The 23,228-nt window shown below is 43.0% G+C and overlaps 1 protein-coding gene across 5 annotated transcripts in view; it reads right to left on the reverse strand.

Moving 5' to 3' along the window:
* Nucleotides 1-23,228, reverse strand: part of BABAM2 (BRISC and BRCA1 A complex member 2) — a 181,965-nt gene that overhangs the window by 50,742 nt on the left and 107,995 nt on the right. For all 5 annotated transcript variants that reach the window (XM_075863464.1, XM_075863461.1, XM_075863462.1 and 2 more), the window contains exons 8-9: nt 12,078-12,177; nt 2,612-2,682 (exon numbers count right to left, since the gene is read on the reverse strand). In XM_075863464.1, the coding sequence (XP_075719579.1) occupies nt 2,612-2,682; nt 12,078-12,177 (171 nt within the window). The remainder of the gene's footprint in view (nt 1-2,611; nt 2,683-12,077; nt 12,178-23,228) is intronic.

A 23,228-nucleotide genomic window follows, 5' to 3' on the forward strand; every position in this document is an offset into this window, starting at 1 on the left:
TTTCTGGGAAAGCTGGGTGAAACCAATATTGTCGCCATTACAGTGTCCATAGGGTTGTCACCCAGCTTTCCTATGCCCCTGACACGTAGTTCCTGCAAGTATTGCAGGGGTACAGCTCATAATGATGATCTGCCTTGATATCCAGTGAAACTTTAAGCAGGAGTCTGGAAAAGCTGGGTGACAACCGCCATAAGGCCCTGTTCACACTCAGTTTTTTTGGCGTGATTTTTACGCAGAAACCGCGCCTAAATCAGCACAAAAACACGCTGAAAGCCGCCTCTCGTCGATTGCAATGGGAGGCAGAGGCGTTTTTCTTTTCCGGGGCGCATTTTAGCGGCTCGCTGGCGGGAAAAAAAAGGGGTATGTTCTTTCTTGCCGCGGCTTCTGCCTCTGACCTCCCATTGAAATCAATAGGAGACAGAAAAAACCTGCGGCGCTCGTTTCCAAGTTTTTTTTCGCAATGTTTTTTGCCCGTGGTCCTGCTTCAATGGCAGAGTGCGAAAAGCGTAGCGAAAACCGAAGCAAAAATGTGCAGGCAGGTCAAAAGCTGCCTCAAAATTTCTGACAATTTCTTTCTGCCCGCAAAAACTTAGTGTGAACAGTGCCCAACACCGGCTGATTTAGTGGTCACCCAGCTTTCTCAGACGCAGAAACAACAATAGCTACAGGGGATTCACTTTGGGGGAGGGGAGCGCTCTTGGAGTATTATGTAACGGAGACATGTGTTATATCTCGGACAGTGATGCGGATCATTTCTGACGGGATTACTGCGGAGGGTGTTCCCATCTGAATAATCCCATTTCATAGAGTCCCCGATTCCACCTCTCCCATCATTTTTCCAGCAGGAGTGGGACATTGTTTAACCCCTTTCTGCCCACTCCACATAAATTAACGGGCTGAGGGACAGGTCCTTGTTCCTGCAAATGGTCAATTTACGTGCGGTCTTTGATGGCACTGCGGGGGGCGCTCCTGCACTCCGTAGGATCGGGCTGTCACACTGCCTGCCCGATCCTGTACTGTGACAGGGGCCTGAAATCGGTTCCCCGTCACAACAACCCCTAAAAACAGCACTCCTATTAAAGGCCCTTTTACACTGGGCGATTATCGGGCAGACAATGTTCATGTAACGCTCGTTGGCGATAATTGTCCGGTGTAAACAGGGGAACGATCAGCAGGTTTGCTCGATCATCAGCTGATCGTATCGTCTTAAAAAAGTGAAATATTCTGGTTGTCGGCATCCTGGCGTGTAAACAGGAGACGCGCTGCCGACATGATGATAATGTGTGAAGACGAGTGATCGGAGTAACGACTGCTCTGCCCCATCCATAGCTCCGTGTGACAGGAGCAAACGAGCGCCGATCATCACTGTCTATTTGATAAACGATCGCTGCACCGGCAGAATATCGGCCGATGTAAAAGGCCCTTAAGTGATGCGTTCCTGAATGCAGAAGCCGTGGATTTCGTATTTGGGCGATTTCTAGGGAACTCCATAACGTCAGTAGGGACATCACGGGGATTCCCTGTGCAGAGTGATGAAGAGAAGACGGTGATCTGGGTCTTCAGGTAACTGAGAACAATAATGTAAGTGGCTGATACTATTATACCCCTGTTATCAGTGAGCAGTATTTGGGGACTGTTTAATAATGTGTCCCCTGCTAACCAGTGTCCCTATAGTAAAATTATATATATAAATAAAAACAAAATATAAAGAAATAAGAAACAAAAAAACAAATGTGCACCTCTCCAAACCAAGACACACCAATTTTAGACATTCTGTGACATGAAGACATTTGCATGGACATCAGGTGCTCAGGTATTAACACATTCCTGTCAGGTAGAACTGAACAACTGCCTCCCTGTAAATGATGTAGGCACAGATAGTACTGCCTCCCTGTCTATGATGTAGGTACAGGTAGTACTGCCTCCCTGTCTATGATGTAGGGACAGATAGTACTGCCTCCCGGTCTATGATGTAGGCACAGATAGTACTGCCTCCCTGTCTATGATGTAGGTACAGGTAGTACTGCCTCCCTGTCTATGATGTGGGCACAGGTAGCACTGCCTCCCTGTCTATGATGTAGGCACAGGTAGTACTGCCTCCCTGTCTATGATGTAGGTACAGGTAGTACTGCCTCCCTGTCTATGATGTAGGTACAGGTAGTACTGCCTCCCTGTCCATGATGTAGGGACAGATAGTACTGCCTCCCGGTCTATGATGTAGGCACAGATAGTACTGCCTCCCTGTCTATGATGTAGGCACAGGTAGTACTGCCTCCCTGTCTATGATGTAGGCACAGATAGTACTGCCTCCCGGTCTATGATGTAGGCACAGGTAGTACTGCCTCCCTGTCTATGATGTAGGCACAGGTAGTACTGCCTCCCTGTCTATGATGTAGGCACAGGTAGTACTGCCTCCCTGTCTATGATGTAGGTACAGGTAGTACGGTCTACCTGTAAATGATGGAGAAACAGAAAAATAAGCACAGTAGATTTTACAACAACATAGAACTATTAATTGGCAGAATTATGGAGGGAAACTTGAGTCTTTCTATAAGTTGTGCGCTCCACACAGAGGAGAACAGGCAAATTCAAGAATAAAGAAATGACTTACGTTCCAAAATGGCTGAGAAAAGCTGCAATATATTCTCTTCTTCTGTGGTATCCCTGAATAACGTACTGCACCTACAGGACAGATCAGGAGAGACATGAGATCCCCCGACACACCGCAGGTCCAGACTTACTTTTCACTCGGTATTTAGAGGGAGACTTTGGGTTGGAATCTTTGCAGAATATTTGAATGGATTAATAGAACAGTAAGGCTATGTTCACACGGGGTATTTTGCCGAGTTTTTTGACGCGGAAACCGCGTCGCAAAACTCGGCAAAAACGGCCCGAGAACGCCTCCCATTGGTTTCAATGGGAGGTGTCGGCGTCTTTTTCCCGCAAGCAGTAAAACTGCCTCGCGGGAAAAAGAAGCGACATGCCCTATCTTCGGGCGCTTCCGCCTCCGACCTCCCATTGACTTCAATGGGAGGCAGAGAAAGCGTATTTCTCGCTGTTTTATGCCCGCGGCGCTCAATGGCCGCGGGCGAAAAACGGCGCGATAATTGCCGCGAAAATCGGCGTGCGGGGAGAGGAATATCTGCCTCAAAGTTCCAAACGGAATTTTGAGGCAGATATTCCTCCCCCAAAATACTCCGTGTGAACATAGCCTAATTCTCTAATCTAATGGTATTATAAAAAAACAAAAAACTATGGAATGGAATTCATAACCAATTTGAGGACGGCCCAAGGATTTATATTTACTGAGGATTTTCAGACTGCTCTTTAACCCCTTCAGGACTGAGCCTGTTTTGGCCTTGTGGACGCATATGTCACTTTATGTGGTAATAACTTGTGAATGCTTTTACCTATCCAAGCGATTCCGAGATTGTTTTCTCATGACATACTGTACTTTATGATAGTGGAAAAATTTGATCAAGAAGTTCAGTATTTGTTTGTGAAAAACACCAAACTTTAGAGAAAATTTGCAAAAATTAGCATTTTTCTACATATAAATGTATCTGCTTGTAAAACAGACAGTAATACCACACAAAAGTTACTCATTAACATCCCCCATATGTCTACTTTATGTTGGCATCGTTTTTTGAACACCCTTTTTTTTTTTCTAGGACGTTACAAGGCTTAGAACTTTAGCAGCAATTTCTCACATTTTCAAGAAAATTTCCCAAAAATATTTTTATAGGTACCAGTTCAGTTCTGAAGTGGCTTTGAGGGCCTTATATATTAGAAACCCCCATAAAACACCCCATTTTAAAAATTAGACCCCTCAAAGTTTTCAAAACAGCATTTAGAAAGTTTCTGAACCCTTTAGGCGTTTCACAGGAAATAAAGTAAAGTAGAGGGGAAATTTACAAATGTATTTATTTTTGCCATTTTAATCAATTTTTTTTCCGTAACACAGAAGGTTTTACTAGAGAAACAGAACTCCAAACTTATTTCCCAGATTCTGCAGATTTTAGAAATATCCCACATGAGGCCCTAGTGCGGTACTGGACTGAAGCACCGGCCTCAGAATCAAAGGGGCACCCAGTGGATCTTGGGGCCTCCTTTTTATTAGAATATATTTTAGGCACCATGTCAGGTTTGAAGAGGTCTCGTGGCACCAAAATAGTGGAAACACCCCCAAAAAGACACCATTTGGCAAAGTACACCCCTCAAGGAATTTATCAAGGAGTATAGTGAGCATTTTAACCCCACAGGTTTTTTTGCTGAATTTAGTGGAATTCGTCGGTAAAAATGAAAATCTAAATTTTTTCCAATAAAACTTAGAAATTATCAATTTTTACTGTAAAGACTTGTAAAGCAATTTCTCCTGATTACAGCAATACCCCATATTGTGGTAATAAACTGCTGTTTGGACACACGGCGGGGCTCAGAAGGGAAGGAGCGTTATTTGGCTTTTGGAGCTGAAGTTTGATGGATTGGTTTTCAGGTGTCATGTCGCATTTGCAAAGCCACTGAGGGACCAAAACAGTGGACACCCCCCAGAAGTGACCCCATTTGGGAAACTACAGACCTAAAAAGAATTTATCTAGGGGTATAGTAAGCATTTTGATCCCATAGGTTTTTTAATGAATTTAGTGTAATTAGGCCATGAAAACGTCTATTGATTTTTATTTTTTTTACGGCGTTCATCGTGCGCTATAAATGACAATTTATTCTGCGGGTCGATGCGATTACGGCGATACCACATGTATATAGGTTTTTTAAGTTTCACAATGTTTGCACGATAAAATCACCATTTTAAAAAACTTATTTTGTTTTTGTGTCGCCATATTCTAAGAGCCACAACTTTTTTATTTTTCCATCAAGAAAGCTGCGTGAAGGATTGTTTTTTGTGGAACAAACTGTAGTTTTTGTGTACATGCGACTTTTTGATCCCGATTTATTCAAGATTTTGGGAGCTGAAGTGACAAAAAAATAGTAATTCTGGTATCGTTTTTTTGTTTTTTGTTATGGCGGTCACCGTGCGGGATAAATGAGATGATATTTTTATAGTTCAGACCGTTACGGACGTGGCGATACCAATTACGCATCGTTTATTTATTTTTAATAATAAAAGGACTTTATAAAGGGAAAAAGGGCAATTTTTTCAATTTTATTATTTTTACATTTTATACTTGTACATTTTATTGTAACTTTTTTTAACTTCTTTTTTTTTTTAGCCCCACTAGGGACTTGAAGATCCAATTGTTGGCTCGTTGGTATAATACTCTGCAATACTTATGTATTGCAGGGTATTATACCGGTCAGTTTCACAATGACAGGGGGCATATTGCCTCTGGCAGGACCTAATCGCCTTCCATAGATGGCAGATCGGAAGCCTTTGTTAGGCTTCCAGTTGCCATAGCAACAACTGCCCCCCCCCCCCCCCGCAATCGCGTAGCGAGGTGCCGATATTGTTGTAACTTAAATGCGGCGGTTGCTATTGGCTGCCGCATTTAAGGGGTTAATCGGTTCGGATCACCGCTGTGATCCGACCCGATATTTTCCCCCAGTACTAAGGCTGCTAGTAGGAGCCCGTACTGGGTGATGCCGGGCTGCGGGGAGTGCCTGTGTGCTCCATTAGGAGCACACATAGATTAACGGGCTGCAGGCACAAGGAGCAGTGCTGCAGCCCGTTAATCTACGTGGGGTGGTCGGGAAGGGGTTAAAGGGGTTCGTGACTTTGGACAATCTCTATGCAAGTAAGGTTCCTTGACGATAATGTAATCACAACGTGTCCTCCTGCTGGGACCTCCAGCGATCACATGTAATCTGTGGGGAAACCTGGCAGTAGGTGTTAATTTTTTCCTGCAGCGCCACCACAGGGAAAAATCAGTATTACACAGTGTCCGTTCATATCAATGTGTTGTCTGTATAATACAGGACAGGACAGGTCCTCCAGAGAGAGAGAGACGCTCTATGTAACCGCTCTGCACTGTGACCAAGAAATGATGATCCAGAACAGGGGACCCCCTCTATTATCTCAGTTTTCTTAACTAGATATCCCCCTTAAACAATGGTCTACAATCCTGAAAAATAGCTGAAAACCCGATCTTCACTTTACACTTTATTTCACACATTCACTACTTTATGCTCATCAGGATCCCATAAAGTGATGTATAGAGTCCCGGCCGTTAAGGAGCCTCCCCTATGCAGGTGCCACATTGTTGATGGGAACGCCAGCCTCATTAACATTATAGGTCGGAAACACCTGCTACATTGTACCAAGGAACAGTAAACCTGAGGAACTTCATCGTTCAGTTTTCCATTTCTCGGCCACAGTCTGACCCAGATGTTTTCTTAAGAAGTTCTCTGTGAACTTGGCAAGCGATGGGGAAGACCATGTCATGTGTTTTTTCTGGCATCGGACGGTTGGATTTCCTCAGCTGCGCGGATATTTTACAGAATGAATTGGAACCGTGGAGAGGTTTGTCCGAGGAGTGGAGCAATTAATCCTGTAATCTGCGGGATAATGGAGAGCAGCGGCGCTGGCTGTGTCTGATTATGACACTCACAATACTGGTTTAATGATGGCTTATTAGAGAACTGCATGAGTAACAACTCCCTAATATGATAAAGCCTACGTCCAACATCACAACTATTTTATTTTTTTATCCCACTGCATAAAAATACATTAAATCACTTGTCTTATACTGACCCTGCATTACATCCTGTATTATACTCCAGAGCTGCACTCACTATTCTGCTGGTGGAGTCACCGTGTACATACATTATATTACTTATCCTGTACTGATCCTGAGTTACATCCTGTATTATACTCCAGAGCTGCACTCACTATTCTGCTGGTGGAGTCACTGTGTACATACATTACATTACTTATCCTGTACTGATCCTGAGTTACATCCTGTATTATACTCCAGAGCTGCACTCACTATTCTGCTGGTGGAGTCATCGTGTACATACATTACATTACTTATCCTGTACTGATCCTGAGTTACATCCTGTATTATACTCCAGAGCTGCACTCACTATACTGCTGGTGGAGTCACCGTGTACATACATTACATTACTTATCCTGTACTGATCCTGGGTTATATCCTGTATTATACTCCAGAGCTGCACTCACTATTCTGCTGGTGGAGTCACTGTGTACATACATTACATTACTTATCCTGTACTGATCCTGAGTTACATCCTGTATTATACTCCAGAACTGCACTCACTATTCTGCTGGTGGAGTCACTGTGTACATACATGACATTACTTATCCTGTACTGATCCTGACTTACATCCTGTATTATACTCCAGAGCTGCACTCACTATTCTGCTGGTGGAGTCACTGTGTACATACATTACATTACTTATCCTGTACTGATCCTGAGTTACATCCTGTATTATACTACAGAGCTGCACTCACTATTCTGCTGGTGGAGTCACTGTGTACATACATTACATTACTTATCCTGTACTGATCCTGAGTTACATCCTGTATTATACTCAAGACCTGAACTCACTATTCTGCTGGTGGAGTCACTGTGTATATACATTACATTACTTATCCTGTACTGATCCTGAGTTATATCCTGTATTATACTCCAGAGCTGCACTCACTATTCTGCTGGTGGAGTCACTGTGTACATACATTACATTACTTATCCTGTACTGATCCTGAGTTACATCCTGTATTATACTCCAGAGCTGCACTCACTATTCTGCTGGTGGAGTCATCGTGTACATACATTACATTACTTATCCTGTACTGATCCTGAGTTACATCCTGTATTATACTCCAGAGCTGCACTCACTATACTGCTGGTGGAGTCACCGTGTACATACATTACATTACTTATCCTGTACTGATCCTGGGTTATATCCTGTATTATACTCCAGAGCTGCACTCACTATTCTGCTGGTGGAGTCACTGTGTACATACATTACATTACTTATCCTGTACTGATCCTGAGTTACATCCTGTATTATACTCCAGAACTGCACTCACTATTCTGCTGGTGGGGTCACTGTGTACATACATTACATTACTTATCCTGTACTGATCCTGACTTACATCCTGTATTATACTCCAGAGCTGCACTCACTATTCTGCTGGTGGAGTCACTGTGTACATACATTACATTACTTATCCTGTACTGATCCTGAGTTACATCCTGTATTATACTACAGAGCTGCACTCACTATTCTGCTGGTGGAGTCACTGTGTACATACATTACATTACTTATCCTGTACTGATCCTGAGTTACATCCTGTATTATACTCAAGACCTGCACTCACTATTCTGCTGGTGGAGTCACTGTGTATATACATTACATTACTTATCCTGTACTGATCCTGAGTTATATCCTGTATTATACTCCAGAGCTGCACTCACTATTCTGCTGGTGGAGTCACTGTGTACATACATTACATTACTTATCCTGTACTGATCCTGAGTTATATCCTGTATTATACTCCAGAGCTGCACTCACTATTCTGCTGGTGAAGTCACTGTGTACATACATTACATTACTTATCCTGTACTGATTCTGAGTTATATCCTGTATTATACTCCAGAGATGCACTCACTATTCTGCTGGTGGAGTCACTGTGTACATACATTACATTACTTATCCTGTACTGATCCTGAGTTACATCCTGTATTATACTCCAGAACTGCACTCACTATTCTGCTGGTGGAGTCACTATGTACATACATTACTTATCCTGTACTGATCCTGAGTTACATCCTGTATTATACTACAGAGCTGCACTCACTATTCTGCTGGTGGAGTCACTGTGTACATACATTACATTACTTATCCTGTACTGATCCTGAGTTACATCCTGTATTATACTCCAGAGCTGCACTCACTATTCTGCTGGTGGCGTCACTGTGTACATACATTACATTACTTATCCTGTACTGATCCTGAGTTACATCCTGTATTATACTCCAGAACTGCACTCACTATTCTGCTGGTGGAGTCACTGTGTACATACATTACATTACTTATCCTGTACTGATCCTGAGTTACATCCTGTATTATACTCCAGAGCTGCACTCACTATTCTGCTGGTGTAGTCACTGTGTATATACATTACTTATCCTGTACTGATCCTGAGTTATATCCTGTATTATACTCCAGAGCTGCACTCACTATTCTGCTGGTGGAGTCACTGTGTACATACATTACATTACTTATCCTGTACTGATCCTGAGTTACATCCTGTATTATACTCCAGAGCTGCACTCAATATTCTGCTGGTGGAGTCACTGTATACATACATTACATTACTTATCCTGTACTGATCCTGAGTTATATCCTGTGTTATACTCCAGAGCTGTACTCACTATTCTGCTGGTGGAGTCACTGTGTACATACATTACATTACTTATCCTGTACTGATCCTGAGTTACATCCTGTATTATACTCCAGAGCTGCACTCACTATTCTGCTAGTGGAGTCACTGTATACATACATTACATTACTTATCCTGTACTGATCCTGAGTTATATCCTGTGTTATACTCCAGAGCTGTACTCACTATTCTGCTGGTGGAGTCACTGTGTACATACATTACATTACTTATCCTGTACTGATCCTGAGTTACATCCCGTATTATACTCCAGAGCTGCACTCACTATTCTGCTGGTGGAGTCACTGTGTACATACATTACATTACTTATCCTGTACTGATCCTGAGTTACATCCTGTATTATACTCCAGAGCTGCAATCACTATTCTGCTGGTGGAGTCACTGTTAGGACAATCCAGGCTTTAGTAGCTTTCACTGTGATAAACACTATAATGAGCCTTGTGATGGAGATGTCACAATAAACAGCGAACAGTTTTGCAGATGGCAGGAAAGAAGCTCTCCGGAGGTTTTGTGGGTAATTCGCTGTAAACGCCTGTAGGTCGGCCAGTGATAAAGCTGGTGAGTGAGTCACCAGGGACTATAAAAGGAAAGACAAAGGAGAGCAGCATCCAATACCAGATGCAGCGTGACACGGTCTATGTAGCTGGATAAATCTGCAAGACAACAGCCTGACTGTGCAAATCATCAAGCAGCTGTCTCTTAAAGGGCCGGTACAGTTAATCATCAAATCACTGGACAATGCAAAAGATCTCTTTACTTTTAGGCGGAGTTCTCCCTCATTTTTTTTTAGTAAAGAGCAGGACCTTATCAAACAGTTCCAGTCATCATATAATTTGACATTGGTGACAACCTTGTAAGAGACCAAAGATGGGAAGACTATAAGATGCGAGGCCCGAAATATAGAGATACCTTATTTGTAAGATCTTACATAAAAGTTCACCATCGGATCTACTGTCTACATACATTACGTTGCTCATCTCGATCCTGAGTCACAGCCTGTATTATACCCATTCACAAAGCTCTCCCTAACAGCCCAGCTCCAATAATTCCAGGGCGGGAAGGGGGCGGGGGTGTTTAGTTTTCAGTACATCACGCTTGGTGTAAAGACAACACTTTCTAAAATGTAAATCTCCATTGTAAGCTTTTTGCAGATAATGAACAAGCAGGGGATGATCTGAAACCTGCAGAATTGTGAGTGCAGCTCTGGAGTATGATACAGATGTATTTTTATCAATCTTGTGTTTTGTTTTGTACCTTTTCCACCCTGGGGCGAGCTTAGGTTAAACATGACTATTGCTCATGTCTGTCGGAAGTTTCGAAAGTCGATATCTTTCAAATACAAAAGGGAGGAGCTCAACCTTGTTTGGTCTCCATGGTGAACAGAAATACCACAATAAATTTGTGTTAACCCCTTCCCGAAATCCACCGTATATATAATATATATATATATACACACACATATACATACACACGGCAGGTGGGGTGAGCCCGCTCCATAGAACAAGCGTGTCGTCTGTGTGTAAAAAGCGGGATCCCGCACGTTTACTCCTTAGATGCTGCGGTCAAATGCGACCACGACATCTAAGTGGTTAGAAACAGGGGGCGGCCCACTGTGACGTTACATCGCCCCCCCCGTGACACGATTGCGGGGTGCCGATGGTTGGTATTGCAGCCTCCAGCATGGCTTCATGGGAGTCGGTCAGAATATGATAGAAGTGATCCATGATCACTGGTTCAAGTCCCCGAGTGGGGACTAATAAAAAGAGCTAAATACAGTAAAATAAAGTTTTTTCTAATATATATATGTATGTATAGATATATTAAAAGAAAACAAAACCTTTAACATATATATATATTAACGTAATTGCTATTGCCACATCCGTAAAAGTTGGAACAATTGAAATAGAAAATTATTTAACCCGCATAATGAACGCCGTAAAAAAAAAAAAAATTAAAGTAGCGCCTGAATTGCTTTTTTTTTTTTGGACACTTTAGCTCACGCAAAAAATGGAATAAAACGTGATCAAAAAGTCTCGTGGAAAAAGAAAAAAGTTCTGGCTCTCACAATGTGGTGACAAAAACACAAATACATTTTTTTTTTAATCAGTTTTTTCCTTGTAAAAGTTGTAAAACAAAACAAAAACTATATAAATTTGGTATCACCGTAATTGTATTGACCTGCAAAATAAAGTTAACGAGGCGTTTTTACTGCACGGCGAACGCCATATAAATGAACCCCCCCCCCCCCCAAAAAAAATGGAAGAATCCCTTTTTCCCCCCATTCCACCCCACAAAGAATTTCTCCTTAGTTTCCCACTACATTATACGGTACTATAAATTGTGCCATGAAATTTACAACTCATCCCGCAAAAAAACTCATATGCTCAGTCCTCATATGGCTGTATAGACAACAAAAAAAAAAATTATGGCTTATTGGAGATAGGGAGGAAAAAACAAAAGTGAAAATCCGAAAAATGGATGCGGCGGGAAGGGGTTAATGTTGGTGGTTTGGCCAAAATCAACTGTGGAGTTCTTCTAAATAATCTTAGCGCCGCTTCACGCTGGGATTTCCTCCATTGGGGTCAATGGTTGAGAGAGGAGTCAGAAGAATCGGATGACTGGAACGCCGCGGTGGGACTTCTCGCTACTTTTATGACATTTTTGTTGTGTTTTGGTTACACATTATCCAGTTTACCTTGTTGGTCAGTAACTGACAGACTTGAGGTACGTAATCGATCAGACAGCCGCCACTTGGGAACGCTGGGATGTGAAGAGCGGAGGATCCCCCGAGAGCGCTGCAATGAGAAAAAATACGTATCCTCGTTATATTACAGAATATATCAATATCAGCCGCCCCTTCCCTGGAGAAATCAGCAAATCCACTCCATACAAAGTGGAAACACATCGGCCCCACAGAAAAAAACCATGGCTGCTTGTTGTAGGCAGGCTGCTTATTTATATGCTGCTGTAATGGTGCGATAAGTTCATAGGTCTGTATAGACACAGGCTGCATTATACTCCAGAGCTGCATGCACAATTCTGCTGCTTGTTATTGGAAACTGTCAACAAGCTGGTCATCAACCCTAACAGAACAGCCAAGCTCCTATAATGCAGGGGGGGTAGTTAGTTTCTCCTACATCAGGTGACAGTACGGTGCCTGGTGACACTTCCCAGAATACAAATTACCAAAGCAAACTCTCTGCGGACACTGAACCCACTCTTTTGTGAAGCCTTTTTCCCTTTAGAATGTATAAGATATTTATATTGTTGTATTGGGGTATCTAGTAATTTATCAGGATATAATTTAAAAAACAGCAGAGAAAGCTGGGGGATTTCTGCTCTGAAGCCTGCAGAATAATGACATAGTTCGTAGGCTGAAAATATACATAAATCTATCAAGATCTACATTTATAATTACAAACCCCAGTTGATCCAGAGGAAGGAAATAAAAACACCACCCCATAATAGTAAAAATACAATTTGCCAAAAAGTGGAAAAAAATCCTTAATGATTCTTGTTGGCAATAAGACCGATCCCTAGATCAATATTCTACAATAAAGCTGTGACCCTGTATACTGTTCAAGGAAGAAGTCAGACTCTTTCCTAAATCTATCCACACTTCCAGCCATTAGCAAATTCTGTAAAAGCAGTTTCCATATCTGTATGATTCGGACAGCAAAGAAAAGATTTCAAGAGTTTTGAATGAAGCTCTGGAGTATAATACAGGATATAACTCAGGATCAGTACAGGATAAGTAATGTAATGTATGTACACAGTGACCCCACCAGCAGAATAGTGAGTGCAGCTCTGGAGTATAATACAGGATGTAACTCAGGATCAGTACAGGATAAGTAATGTAATGTATGTACACAGTGACTCCACCAGCAGAATAGTGAGTGCACCTCTGGAGTATAATACAGGATGTAACTCAGGATCAGTACAGGATAAGTAATGTAATGTATGTACACAGTGACTCCACCAGCAGAATAGTGAGTGCACCTCTGGAGTATAATACAGGATGTAACTCAGGATCAGTACAGGATAAGTAATGTAATGTATGTACACAGTGACTCCACCAGCAGAATAGGGAGTGCAGCTCTGGAGTATAATACAGGATGTAACTCAGGATCAGTACAGGATAAGTAATGTAATGTATGTACACAGTGACTCCACCAGCAGAATAGTGAGTGCAGCTCTGGAGTATAATACAGGATGTAACTCAGGATCAGTACAGGATAAGTAATGTAATGTATGTACACAGTGACTCCACCAGCAGAATAGTGAGTGCAGCTGTGGAGTATAATACAGGATGTAACTCAGGATCAGTACAGGATAAGTAATGTAATGTATGTACAGTGACTCCACCAGCAGAATAGTGAGTGCAGCTCTGGAGTATAATACATAATGTAACTCAGGATCAGTACAGGATAAGTAATGTAATGTATGTACATAGTGACACCACCAGCAGAATAGTGAGTGCAGCTCTGGAGTATAATACAGGATGTAACTCAGGATCAGTACAGGATAAGTAATGTAATGTGTGTACACAGTGACACCACCAGCAGAACAGTGAGTGCAGCTCTGGAGTATAATACAGGATGTAACTCAGGATCAGTACAGGATAAGTAATGTAATGTATGTACACGGTGACTCCACCAGCAGAATAGTGAGTGCAGCTCTGGAGTATAATACAGGATGTAACTCAGGATCAGTACAGGATAAGTAATGTAATGTATGTACATAGTGACACCACCAGCAGAATAGTGAGTGCAGCTCTGGAGTATAATACAGGATGTAACTCAGGATCAGTACAGGATAAGTAATGTAATGTATGTACACAGTGACTCCACCAGCAGAATAGTGAGTGCAGCTCTGGAGTATAATACATAATGTAACTCAGGATCAGTACAGGATAAGTAATGTAATGTGTATATACACAGTGATGTGAGGAGCCACGGCCTGTTGTGATGGGATAAGTGCCAGTGTCAGCGGTGAAGTCATCTTGCAGGGTGACGGGTGGCGGTTGCTGCGTCTCATTATTCAGCACAATGTGGATTAGTCAGTGTTTACAAACATGGCTGACTCATAGGTGTCAGAGTGACATCTATCCTGGCGGCCTCGGCATCTTATGCTGCCACATTATACTTGTCCTCCCACAACTTCATACAGGGGAGCACATTTCTATCAGGGCAGGACTGTTCAGCCTGAGCTCTCTGGTTCATGAATAGATACAAGAATTCTAGAGCACGGCGCATACAGAGGCGGTTAAAGAGAAGAATGGAGGGGGAGGGAAGTAACTCTGCACAATACGGTCGATTCATATGCCATTCAGGGTCTGTGAAAAGATGGGTGCCACTGTAATGTCCGTCACTTGTGTTATAACTGTGCACGAGTCCAAAATAACCCTGAAGCAGGTGAACAGCACAGACCTCAAACAAGAGGAGGACTCAAATACATTCACCCTCAAAGCCAAAAAGGTGCCCCCTATAGCCAAGGCTGGTGAGCCCATGGGGCAAGATCTTAGATGCCCCCATGTGAACGGATGTTACCGTTGGGCCATAGAGGGCTCACGTTGTGCCTATCGAACCCTATGGGCGCCTGTGCTCTCTGCCGTGACTAATGAGGGATGTGGGGGCAATTGGGGGACTCCCTTCTATTACATCCATATGCCCAATTGGACAACCCCTTGAAATGATCTATTTTATTAGGTGCAGGCCCCATCCTTGTGGCATCTCTGGTGACAGCTCAACCCGCCCGGCATACGGTTCTACATTCGCAGGCACCGTGTGATGAGCGTTTATTATAAGACCAGGCGTCCGCTTATCTGCATTTATACATATGTTTATAGAGCGGGGTGTGGACGGGCCGCTGACTCACCCCGCAAATATGTTTTTTAGAAGGGCGCGGAGCAACATATGGATGAGGTCAGAATTCCTGCAAAATGACAGGTTACATGAAATAAAAAATCATCCGCCTCACTGAGGAGTTTGCATCACAACGTAAATCCAGATATAATGGAGAGGTATTCTAACCCCCATCATTATACGTGGGGTGAACAGGCTCAGAGTCTGTGCTGGTTTTATATATGACACGGTCCACTTCTGATTTCTGCAGCCATTCCTGAGATCTCCCGGTTTTCTGTATAACAGATGCTGGGTCACTATGCCCATGGGGGTGGCACTTATGCTCAGACCTTGGCATTTAAATCTGTAGAGTGAAATCTCTCAATTTCCTACAGCTCTGCAGGTACAAGTGTCAGTCTTTACTGTCATTCTGATCATGAACCAGGAGGCTCAGGATGAACAGCGCTCTAGGCACAATGTGTTTGATACTGCAGAGCAGAGCCGGACTGGCACTTTGGTTGGTTTAATTGCCCCCAGTTTTGACAGGACATTGTTAAGAAATTCTCATTAAAAATAAAAAAGTCCTGGTGTGAGGTTCTCTCTATCGGCAGAACAATTGGCGCCGTGTATCCTACGCTCAGACCTGCCGCCGGGTATAATTCAGCGTGTTCGGTATCGAGGATCATTGCGGAGAACAGACGATGATCACAGAATTCCAGGGTGACTTGTCACAATATTTGATTATTCATCTCATCTCACACCTCAGACCAGAGAGAACTGGAGAGGAAACCCGAGAAGAGATCCGGGCCCTAGTTGTGATGTCAGCAGAGCTAACCACTAACCCGTCATGATGCCAGCCATGCCAGATACATTGATTGGCACTGAGGGTAGAGTATGAGGGCATGTACTTCTCCTTACTTGTATTTCCCATGAAATAACCAGACTGAAAAATGTTTTCTTAAAACATTTCATTGTGCCGTTCCTCTGTTATTCCTCCTAGAAATGTATAAATAAAATGACAACTAGGTGTAACCATTCTTCTTATCAAAGGGGCGTGTCTCTACAAAGTCTTACTGTCAGCTCTGATTGGACATTTCCAGTCTCTGTAGGGACCACCCCCCCCCCCCCACTGGCAAACACCCAGTTGACAATTTATTCATACATTCCTAGGCGGAATAACAGAGGAACGGCACAACGTAGAGTGCCACGAAAAGATGCTCAAGAATAGTTCTCTCATGGGGAATACAATTACTTAATAAAACAGACATGTCAGGGGAGGAGACAGTTCGTCTTGAATTATATGTCCTGCGTTATAGCCTATATTATACTCCAGAGCTGCAGTTACAAGTCTAATGAAATCACCCAGCATTCCCTGCTTGTTCAGGGTCTGAATAGTTTTTTTACACGTTTTTTGATGTGGAAACCGCGCCAAAAAATGTCTGAAAATGCCTCCCATTGATTTCAAGCGGAGGCGTTGTTTTCCCACGAGCAGAAAAAAACACTTGCGGGAAAAAGAAGTAACATGCCCTATCTTCGGGCATTTACGTCTCTGACCTCCCATTGACATCAATTGGAGGCAAAGAAAGCTTATTTCGCGGCGTTTTTGCTCGTGGCGCTCAATGGGTGCGAGAAAACCGTGGCAAACGGCGTGCGGGCAGATCAAAATCTGCCTCAAAATTCCAAACGGAATTTTGAGGCTGAATTTTCTGCCTGCAAAAAAATGTGTGTGAACAGAGCCTAATACAGGATGTAACTCAGGATCAGTACAGGATAAGTAATGTAATGTATGTACACAGTGACTCCACCAGCCGAATAGTGAGTGCAGCTCTGGAGTATAATACAGGATGTAACTCAGGATCAGTACAGGATAAGTAATGTAATGGATGTACACAGTGACTCCACCAGCAGAATAGTGAGTGCAGCTCTGGAATATAATACAGGATATAACTCAGGATCAGTACAGGATAAGTAATGCAATGTATGTACACAGTGACTCCACCAGCAGAATAGTGAGTGCAGCTCTGGAGTATAATACAGGATATAACTCAGGATCAGTACAGGATAAGTAATGTAATGTATGTACACAGTGACTCCACCAGCAGAATAGCGAGTGCAGCTCTGGAGTATAATACAGGATAAGTAATGTAATGTATGTACACAGTGACTCCACCAGCAGAATAGTGAGTACAGCTCTGGAGTATAATACAGGATGTAACTCAGGATCAGTACAGGATAAGTAATGTATGTACACAGTGACACCACTAGCAGAATAGTGAGTGCAGCTCTGGAGTATAATACAGGATGTAACTCAGGATCAGTACAGGATTAGTAATGTAATGTATGTACACAGTGACTCCACCAGCAGAATAGTGAGTGCAGCTCTGGAGTATAATACAGGCTGTACCTCAGTACCAGTAGAAGTAATGTAATGTATGTACACAGTGACTCCAAGAGCAGAATAGTGAGTGCAGCTCTGGAGTATAATACAGGATGTAACTCCGGATCAGTACAGGATACGTAATGTCATGTATGTACACAGTGACTCAACCAGCAGAATAGTGAGTGCAGCTCTGGAGTATAATACAGGATGTAACTCAGGATCAGTACAAGATAAGTAATGTAATATATGTACAGTAACTCCACCAGCCGAATAGTGAGTGCAGCTCTGGAGTATAATACAGGATGTAACTCAGGATCAGTACAGGATAAGTATTGTAATGTATGTACACAGTGACTCCACCAGCAGAATAGTGAGTACAGCTCTGGAGTATAATACAGGATATAACTCAGGATCAGTACAAGATAAGTAATGTAATAAATGTACACAGTGACTCCACCAGCAGAATAGTGAGTGCAGCTCTGTTGTATAATACAGGATGTAACTCAGGATCAGTACAGGATAAGTAATGTAATGTATGTACACAGTGACTCCAGCAGCAGAATAGTGAGTGCAGCTCTGGAATAGAATACAGGATGTAACTCAGGATCAGTACAGGATAAGTAATGTATGTACACAGTGACACCACTAGCAGAATAGTGAGTGCAGCTCTGGAGTATAATACAAGATGTAACTCAGGATCAGTACAGGATAAGTAATGTATGTACACAGTGACTCCACCAGCAGAATAGTGAGTGCAGCTCTGGAGTATAATACAGGATGTAACTCAGGATCAGTACAGGATAAGTAATGTAATGTATGTACACAGTGACTCCACCAGCAGAATAGTGAGTGCAGCTCTGGAGTATAATACAGGATGTAACTCAGGATCAGTACAGGATAAGTAATGTAATGTATGTACAGTGACTCCACCAGCAGAATAGTGAGTGCAGCTCTGGAGTATAATACAGGATATAACTCAGGATCAGTACAAGATAAGTAATGTAATAAATGTACACAGTGACTCCACCAGCAGAATAGTGAGTGCAGCTCTGTTGTATAATACAGGATGTAACTCAGGATCAGTACAGGATAAGTAATGTAATGTATGTACACAGTGACTCCAGCAGCAGAATAGTGAGTGCAGCTCTGGAATAGAATACAGGATGTAACTCAGGATCAGTACAGGATAAGTAATGTATGTACACAGTGACACCACTAGCAGAATAGTGAGTGCAGCTCTGGAGTATAATACAAGATGTAACTCAGGATCAGTACAGGATAAGTAATGTATGTACACAGTGACACCACTAGCAGAATAGTGAGTGCAGCTCTGGAATATAATACATGATGTAACTCAGGATCAGTACAGGATAAGTAATGTAATGTATGTACAGTGACTCCACCAGCAGAATAGTGAGTGCAGCTCTGGAGTATAATACAGGATATAACTCAGGATCAGTACAAGATAAGTAATGTAATAAATGTACACAGTGACTCCACCAGCAGAATAGTGAGTGCAGCTCTGGAGTATAATACAGGATGTAACTCAGGATCAGTACAGGATAAGTAATGTATGTACACAGTGACTCCAGCAGCAGAATAGTGAGTGCAGCTCTGGAGTATAATACAGGATGTAACTCAGGATCAGTACAGGATAAGTAATGTAATGTATGTACACAGTGACTCCACCAGCAGAATAGTGAGTGCAGCTCTGGAGTATAATACAGGCTGTACCTCAGTACCAGTAGAAGTAATGTAATGTATGTACACAGTGACTCCAAGAGCAGAATAGTGAGTGCAGCTCTGGAGTATAATACAGGATGTAACTCCGGATCAGTACAGGATAAGTAATGTAATGTATGTACACAGTGACTCCACCAGCAGAATAGTGAGTGCTGCTTTGGAGTATAATACAGGATGTAACTCAGGATCAGTACAGGATAAGTAATGTAATGTATGTACACAGTGACTCCACCAGCAGAATAGTGAGTGCAGCTCTGGAGTATAATATAGGATGTAACTCAGGATCAGTACAAGATAAGTAATGTAACGTATGTACACAGTGACTCCACCAGCAGAGTAGTGATTGCAGCTCTGGAGTATAATACAGGATGTAACTCCGGATCAGTACAGGATAAGTAATGTAATGTATGTACACAGTGACTCCACCAGCAGAATAGTGAGTGCTGCTCTGGAGTATAATACAGGATGTAACTCAGGATCAGTACAGGATAAGTAATGTAATGTATGTACACAGTGACTCCACCAGCAGAATAGTGAGTGCAGCTCTGGAGTATAATACAGGATGTAACTCAGGATCAGTACAGGATAAGTAATGTATGTACACTGTGACTCCACCAGCAGAATAGTGAGTGCAGCTCTGGAGTATAATACAGGATATAACTCAGGATCAGTACAGGATAAGTAATGTAATGTATGTACACAGTGACACCACCAGCAGAATAGTGAGTGCAGCTCTGGAGTATAATACAGGATATAACTCAGGATCAGTACAGGATAAGTAATGTAATGTATGTACACAGTGATTCCACCAGCAGAATAGTGAGTGCAGCTCTGGAGTATAATACAGGATGTAACTCAGGACCAGTAGAAGTAATGTATGTACACAATGACAACTTATTTTGTATACCATCTGTAAATAATACTGTAAAATGCTGTACAGATGTGGAGTGTGCTTTAAGGACACCTTTGTAGCTATTGCCTCTTGTGATGAGCACACTCCATTCCCGCTTCATGCAGGTTATACAGGTATGGGACATTGCTATGCGCTGACGTGAACTGGTTATAGATAATGACATGCTTCAGTTAATTATATGTCGTGGGATGAGATGATTATAATTATTATATCTTAGCACAGAGTTCCTATAAGACATGCGAGTCCCAGGACTGCGCAGAACTCATGGCGAGAAGAATTCTGTAATTGTGTGACACGGGATGAGAAATAACGGGGTTTTTATTCCCGTGGTTCTTACACAATTCTTAACATTTTCCCCAGAACAATCCTCAGTAAATATTCAGCGGATATAAAGTAAATTCTTAGTCTCTTGGCTTTATCTGTTTCTGGGAAAGCTGGGTGACATCAAATTTCCCTGTTTTTCTTGGTCTCGCTCTCGTAACAGAGGTTTCCCGACAACGACCACTATTACATTACAGTGCCCACAGGGGTTTCCACCCAACTTTCCACAAATCCTGAATGACATAAGAATCTGAACGGTTATGCGTTACTTCACCCCAGCTCCATCTCTTATTATTCTCTGCAGTTTGGCCATTCTAGTTATGAACCCGGAGGATCTGGATGAAAAGAGAGGAAAGACAGACATGAAGTGTAACACCTCAGCTTTTCATAGATCCTGAAGGGCATGTAAATCTAGACTGTTATTCGGGGTCCTGGTGCTCTGCCTGTGTAGATGTCAGTCTGGGGGCCGTCGTGGGCTAGATTTCTGCAGCTCATGGCTTGTTCTTATTAGATCTGATATAATCATATATAATATATAGAATCAACGGCAGGTATATAGATGTATAGAATCACCCGCCGTCAGTGTCACTTTAATATAATGTTCGGCAGTTTTTCCCGTTCCCCTCGGCTTGGCGTGTGTCAGTGCCGGACCGTATGTTCCGTAATCTGCAGCTATTTTTCTCCCACTACTGGAGACGATCGACTTAATCAGGAACATAAAAAATACGCCCACAGCCCAAACCGCACAACGAGAATTCTCTCATTACGTTCTCGGGGCCTCGGCTATTGACACGCTGGCAGGAGAAATGTGTCGTTTTGGCACTTACCGGGAAAAAAATACCGGAATAACAAATCCTGAATCAGATGTCGCTGTTCTAAATGTCGGAATTATTGAGCGTCAGTAATTATTAGTGAAGAGTGAATGGATTTAAAGAGGAACTCCGCTCTCTACATATATGAGGGAACCGCATAAGCAGCGATATTATAATCTGTTCTAGGAGTCAGGTGATACAGCAGAGCGGGGGTGACAATTCACATTCCCTGCTACTGCCCCGTAAATCTGTGTGCAGAATACAGGCTGCAAATGACCAGAGTGATCTCCAGCCAAGCATCAGCAGAACCTCATCTGCCCACACTGGTCCCCCGGTCTCCCTGCTCAGATGACTAGACCCAGGTCTCTACTCCCTCCTGTCCACATGTCCCTGTCAGTCATTACCAGTGTCCGCCTGTTGTCACAAACCTTTTGCTTGGGTGCAGAGAGTCATGTATAGTGGGAGAGAACAGAAGAGCCCACCCTGCGCAGGAGTGGCCCTGTCCAAGATGAAGAAGTGCATGGAAGTGCAGTCCTGGGGTGATGTCACTGAGGGGCAAGGTCCTGGCAGGGCAGTACCCAGACATATCCTATTATAAGGTCTGCACAAACCAGCGACCTTCACAGCCCAGAACAAAAGCACGTAAAAATCTCTAAAGAAAGATCGTAGACCAGAGGTTTCCGTTTGCATCTCCATTGATTTCAATGGTGATGGATCCGATGCAAATGGCTTCCGTTTGTCACCGTTGTATAAGGGTTCCGTCATTTGGAATGAATGAATAGCGCAGTCGAGTACGGTATCGATTCTGTACGGAACCCTTACACAGCGGAGACAAACGGAAACCATTTGCACCGGATCCGTCACCATTGAGATCAATGGTGATGCAAACGTTTGTTTCAGTTTGGATTTCGCTCATGGAAAGGTTCCGACGGAACCCATGAATGGAGCCCCGACGCAGATGTGAACAAAGCCTTAAAAGGGTTCTCCACTTTGACAATCCCTACTTGTTAGGTCCCTGACAATAAGCAGATCATAAAGTGTCCCACTGCTGGGACCACCAGCGATCACCTGTGATCTGTTGGGCCATTTGGCAGCAAATTTTACATTTCCCTGCAGCGCCACCACAGTTGAAATTAAGAATTACAAAGTGTCCATTTATATCAATGTGTTGTCTGTATAATGCAGGGCCTGAAATGTGTGCAGAATGCGATGGCCGAGATTCGGCGAACAGGGGTCTTTGGCCCCCCGGTTCTCCTGACCGGTAAGGGTCTCAGAGGTGGGTCTTGCCTTGTCCACAATGTTTCCCTCTGGCCGCTCATAAGGGAGCCTAAACTGTGGTAATCCTTTCACTATCATCCAACAATCTAGTAAATCTGATCATTTTTTTCCCAGAATTTCAATATTATTTAGGATTTCACAACTCTAAATGTAGAAATTTCTCAGTTTACAAAAAACTTTTTCCATGACTGTCCGAAAATCAGAATTTCTGGTAATCCAGCACCTATCATGACCCATTGATGCTGAATTAGGGTATGTGCACACACACTAATTACGTCCGTAATTGACGGACGTATTTCGGCCGCAAGTCCCGGACCGAACACAGTGCAGGGAGCCGGGCTCCTAGCATCATAGTTATGTACGACGCTAGGAGTCCCTGCCTCTCCGTGGAACTGCTGTCCCGTACTGAAAACATGATTACAGGAAGGGACAGTTGTCCGGCAGCGAGGCAGGGACTCCTAGCATCATACATAACTATGAAGCTAGGAGCCCGGCTCCCTGCACTGTGTTCGGTCCGGGACTTGCGGCCGAAATACGTCCGTCAATTACGGACGTA

Source organism: Rhinoderma darwinii, chromosome 4, assembly GCF_050947455.1.
Source record: "Rhinoderma darwinii isolate aRhiDar2 chromosome 4, aRhiDar2.hap1, whole genome shotgun sequence".
Lineage (NCBI taxonomy): Eukaryota > Metazoa > Chordata > Amphibia > Anura > Rhinodermatidae > Rhinoderma > Rhinoderma darwinii.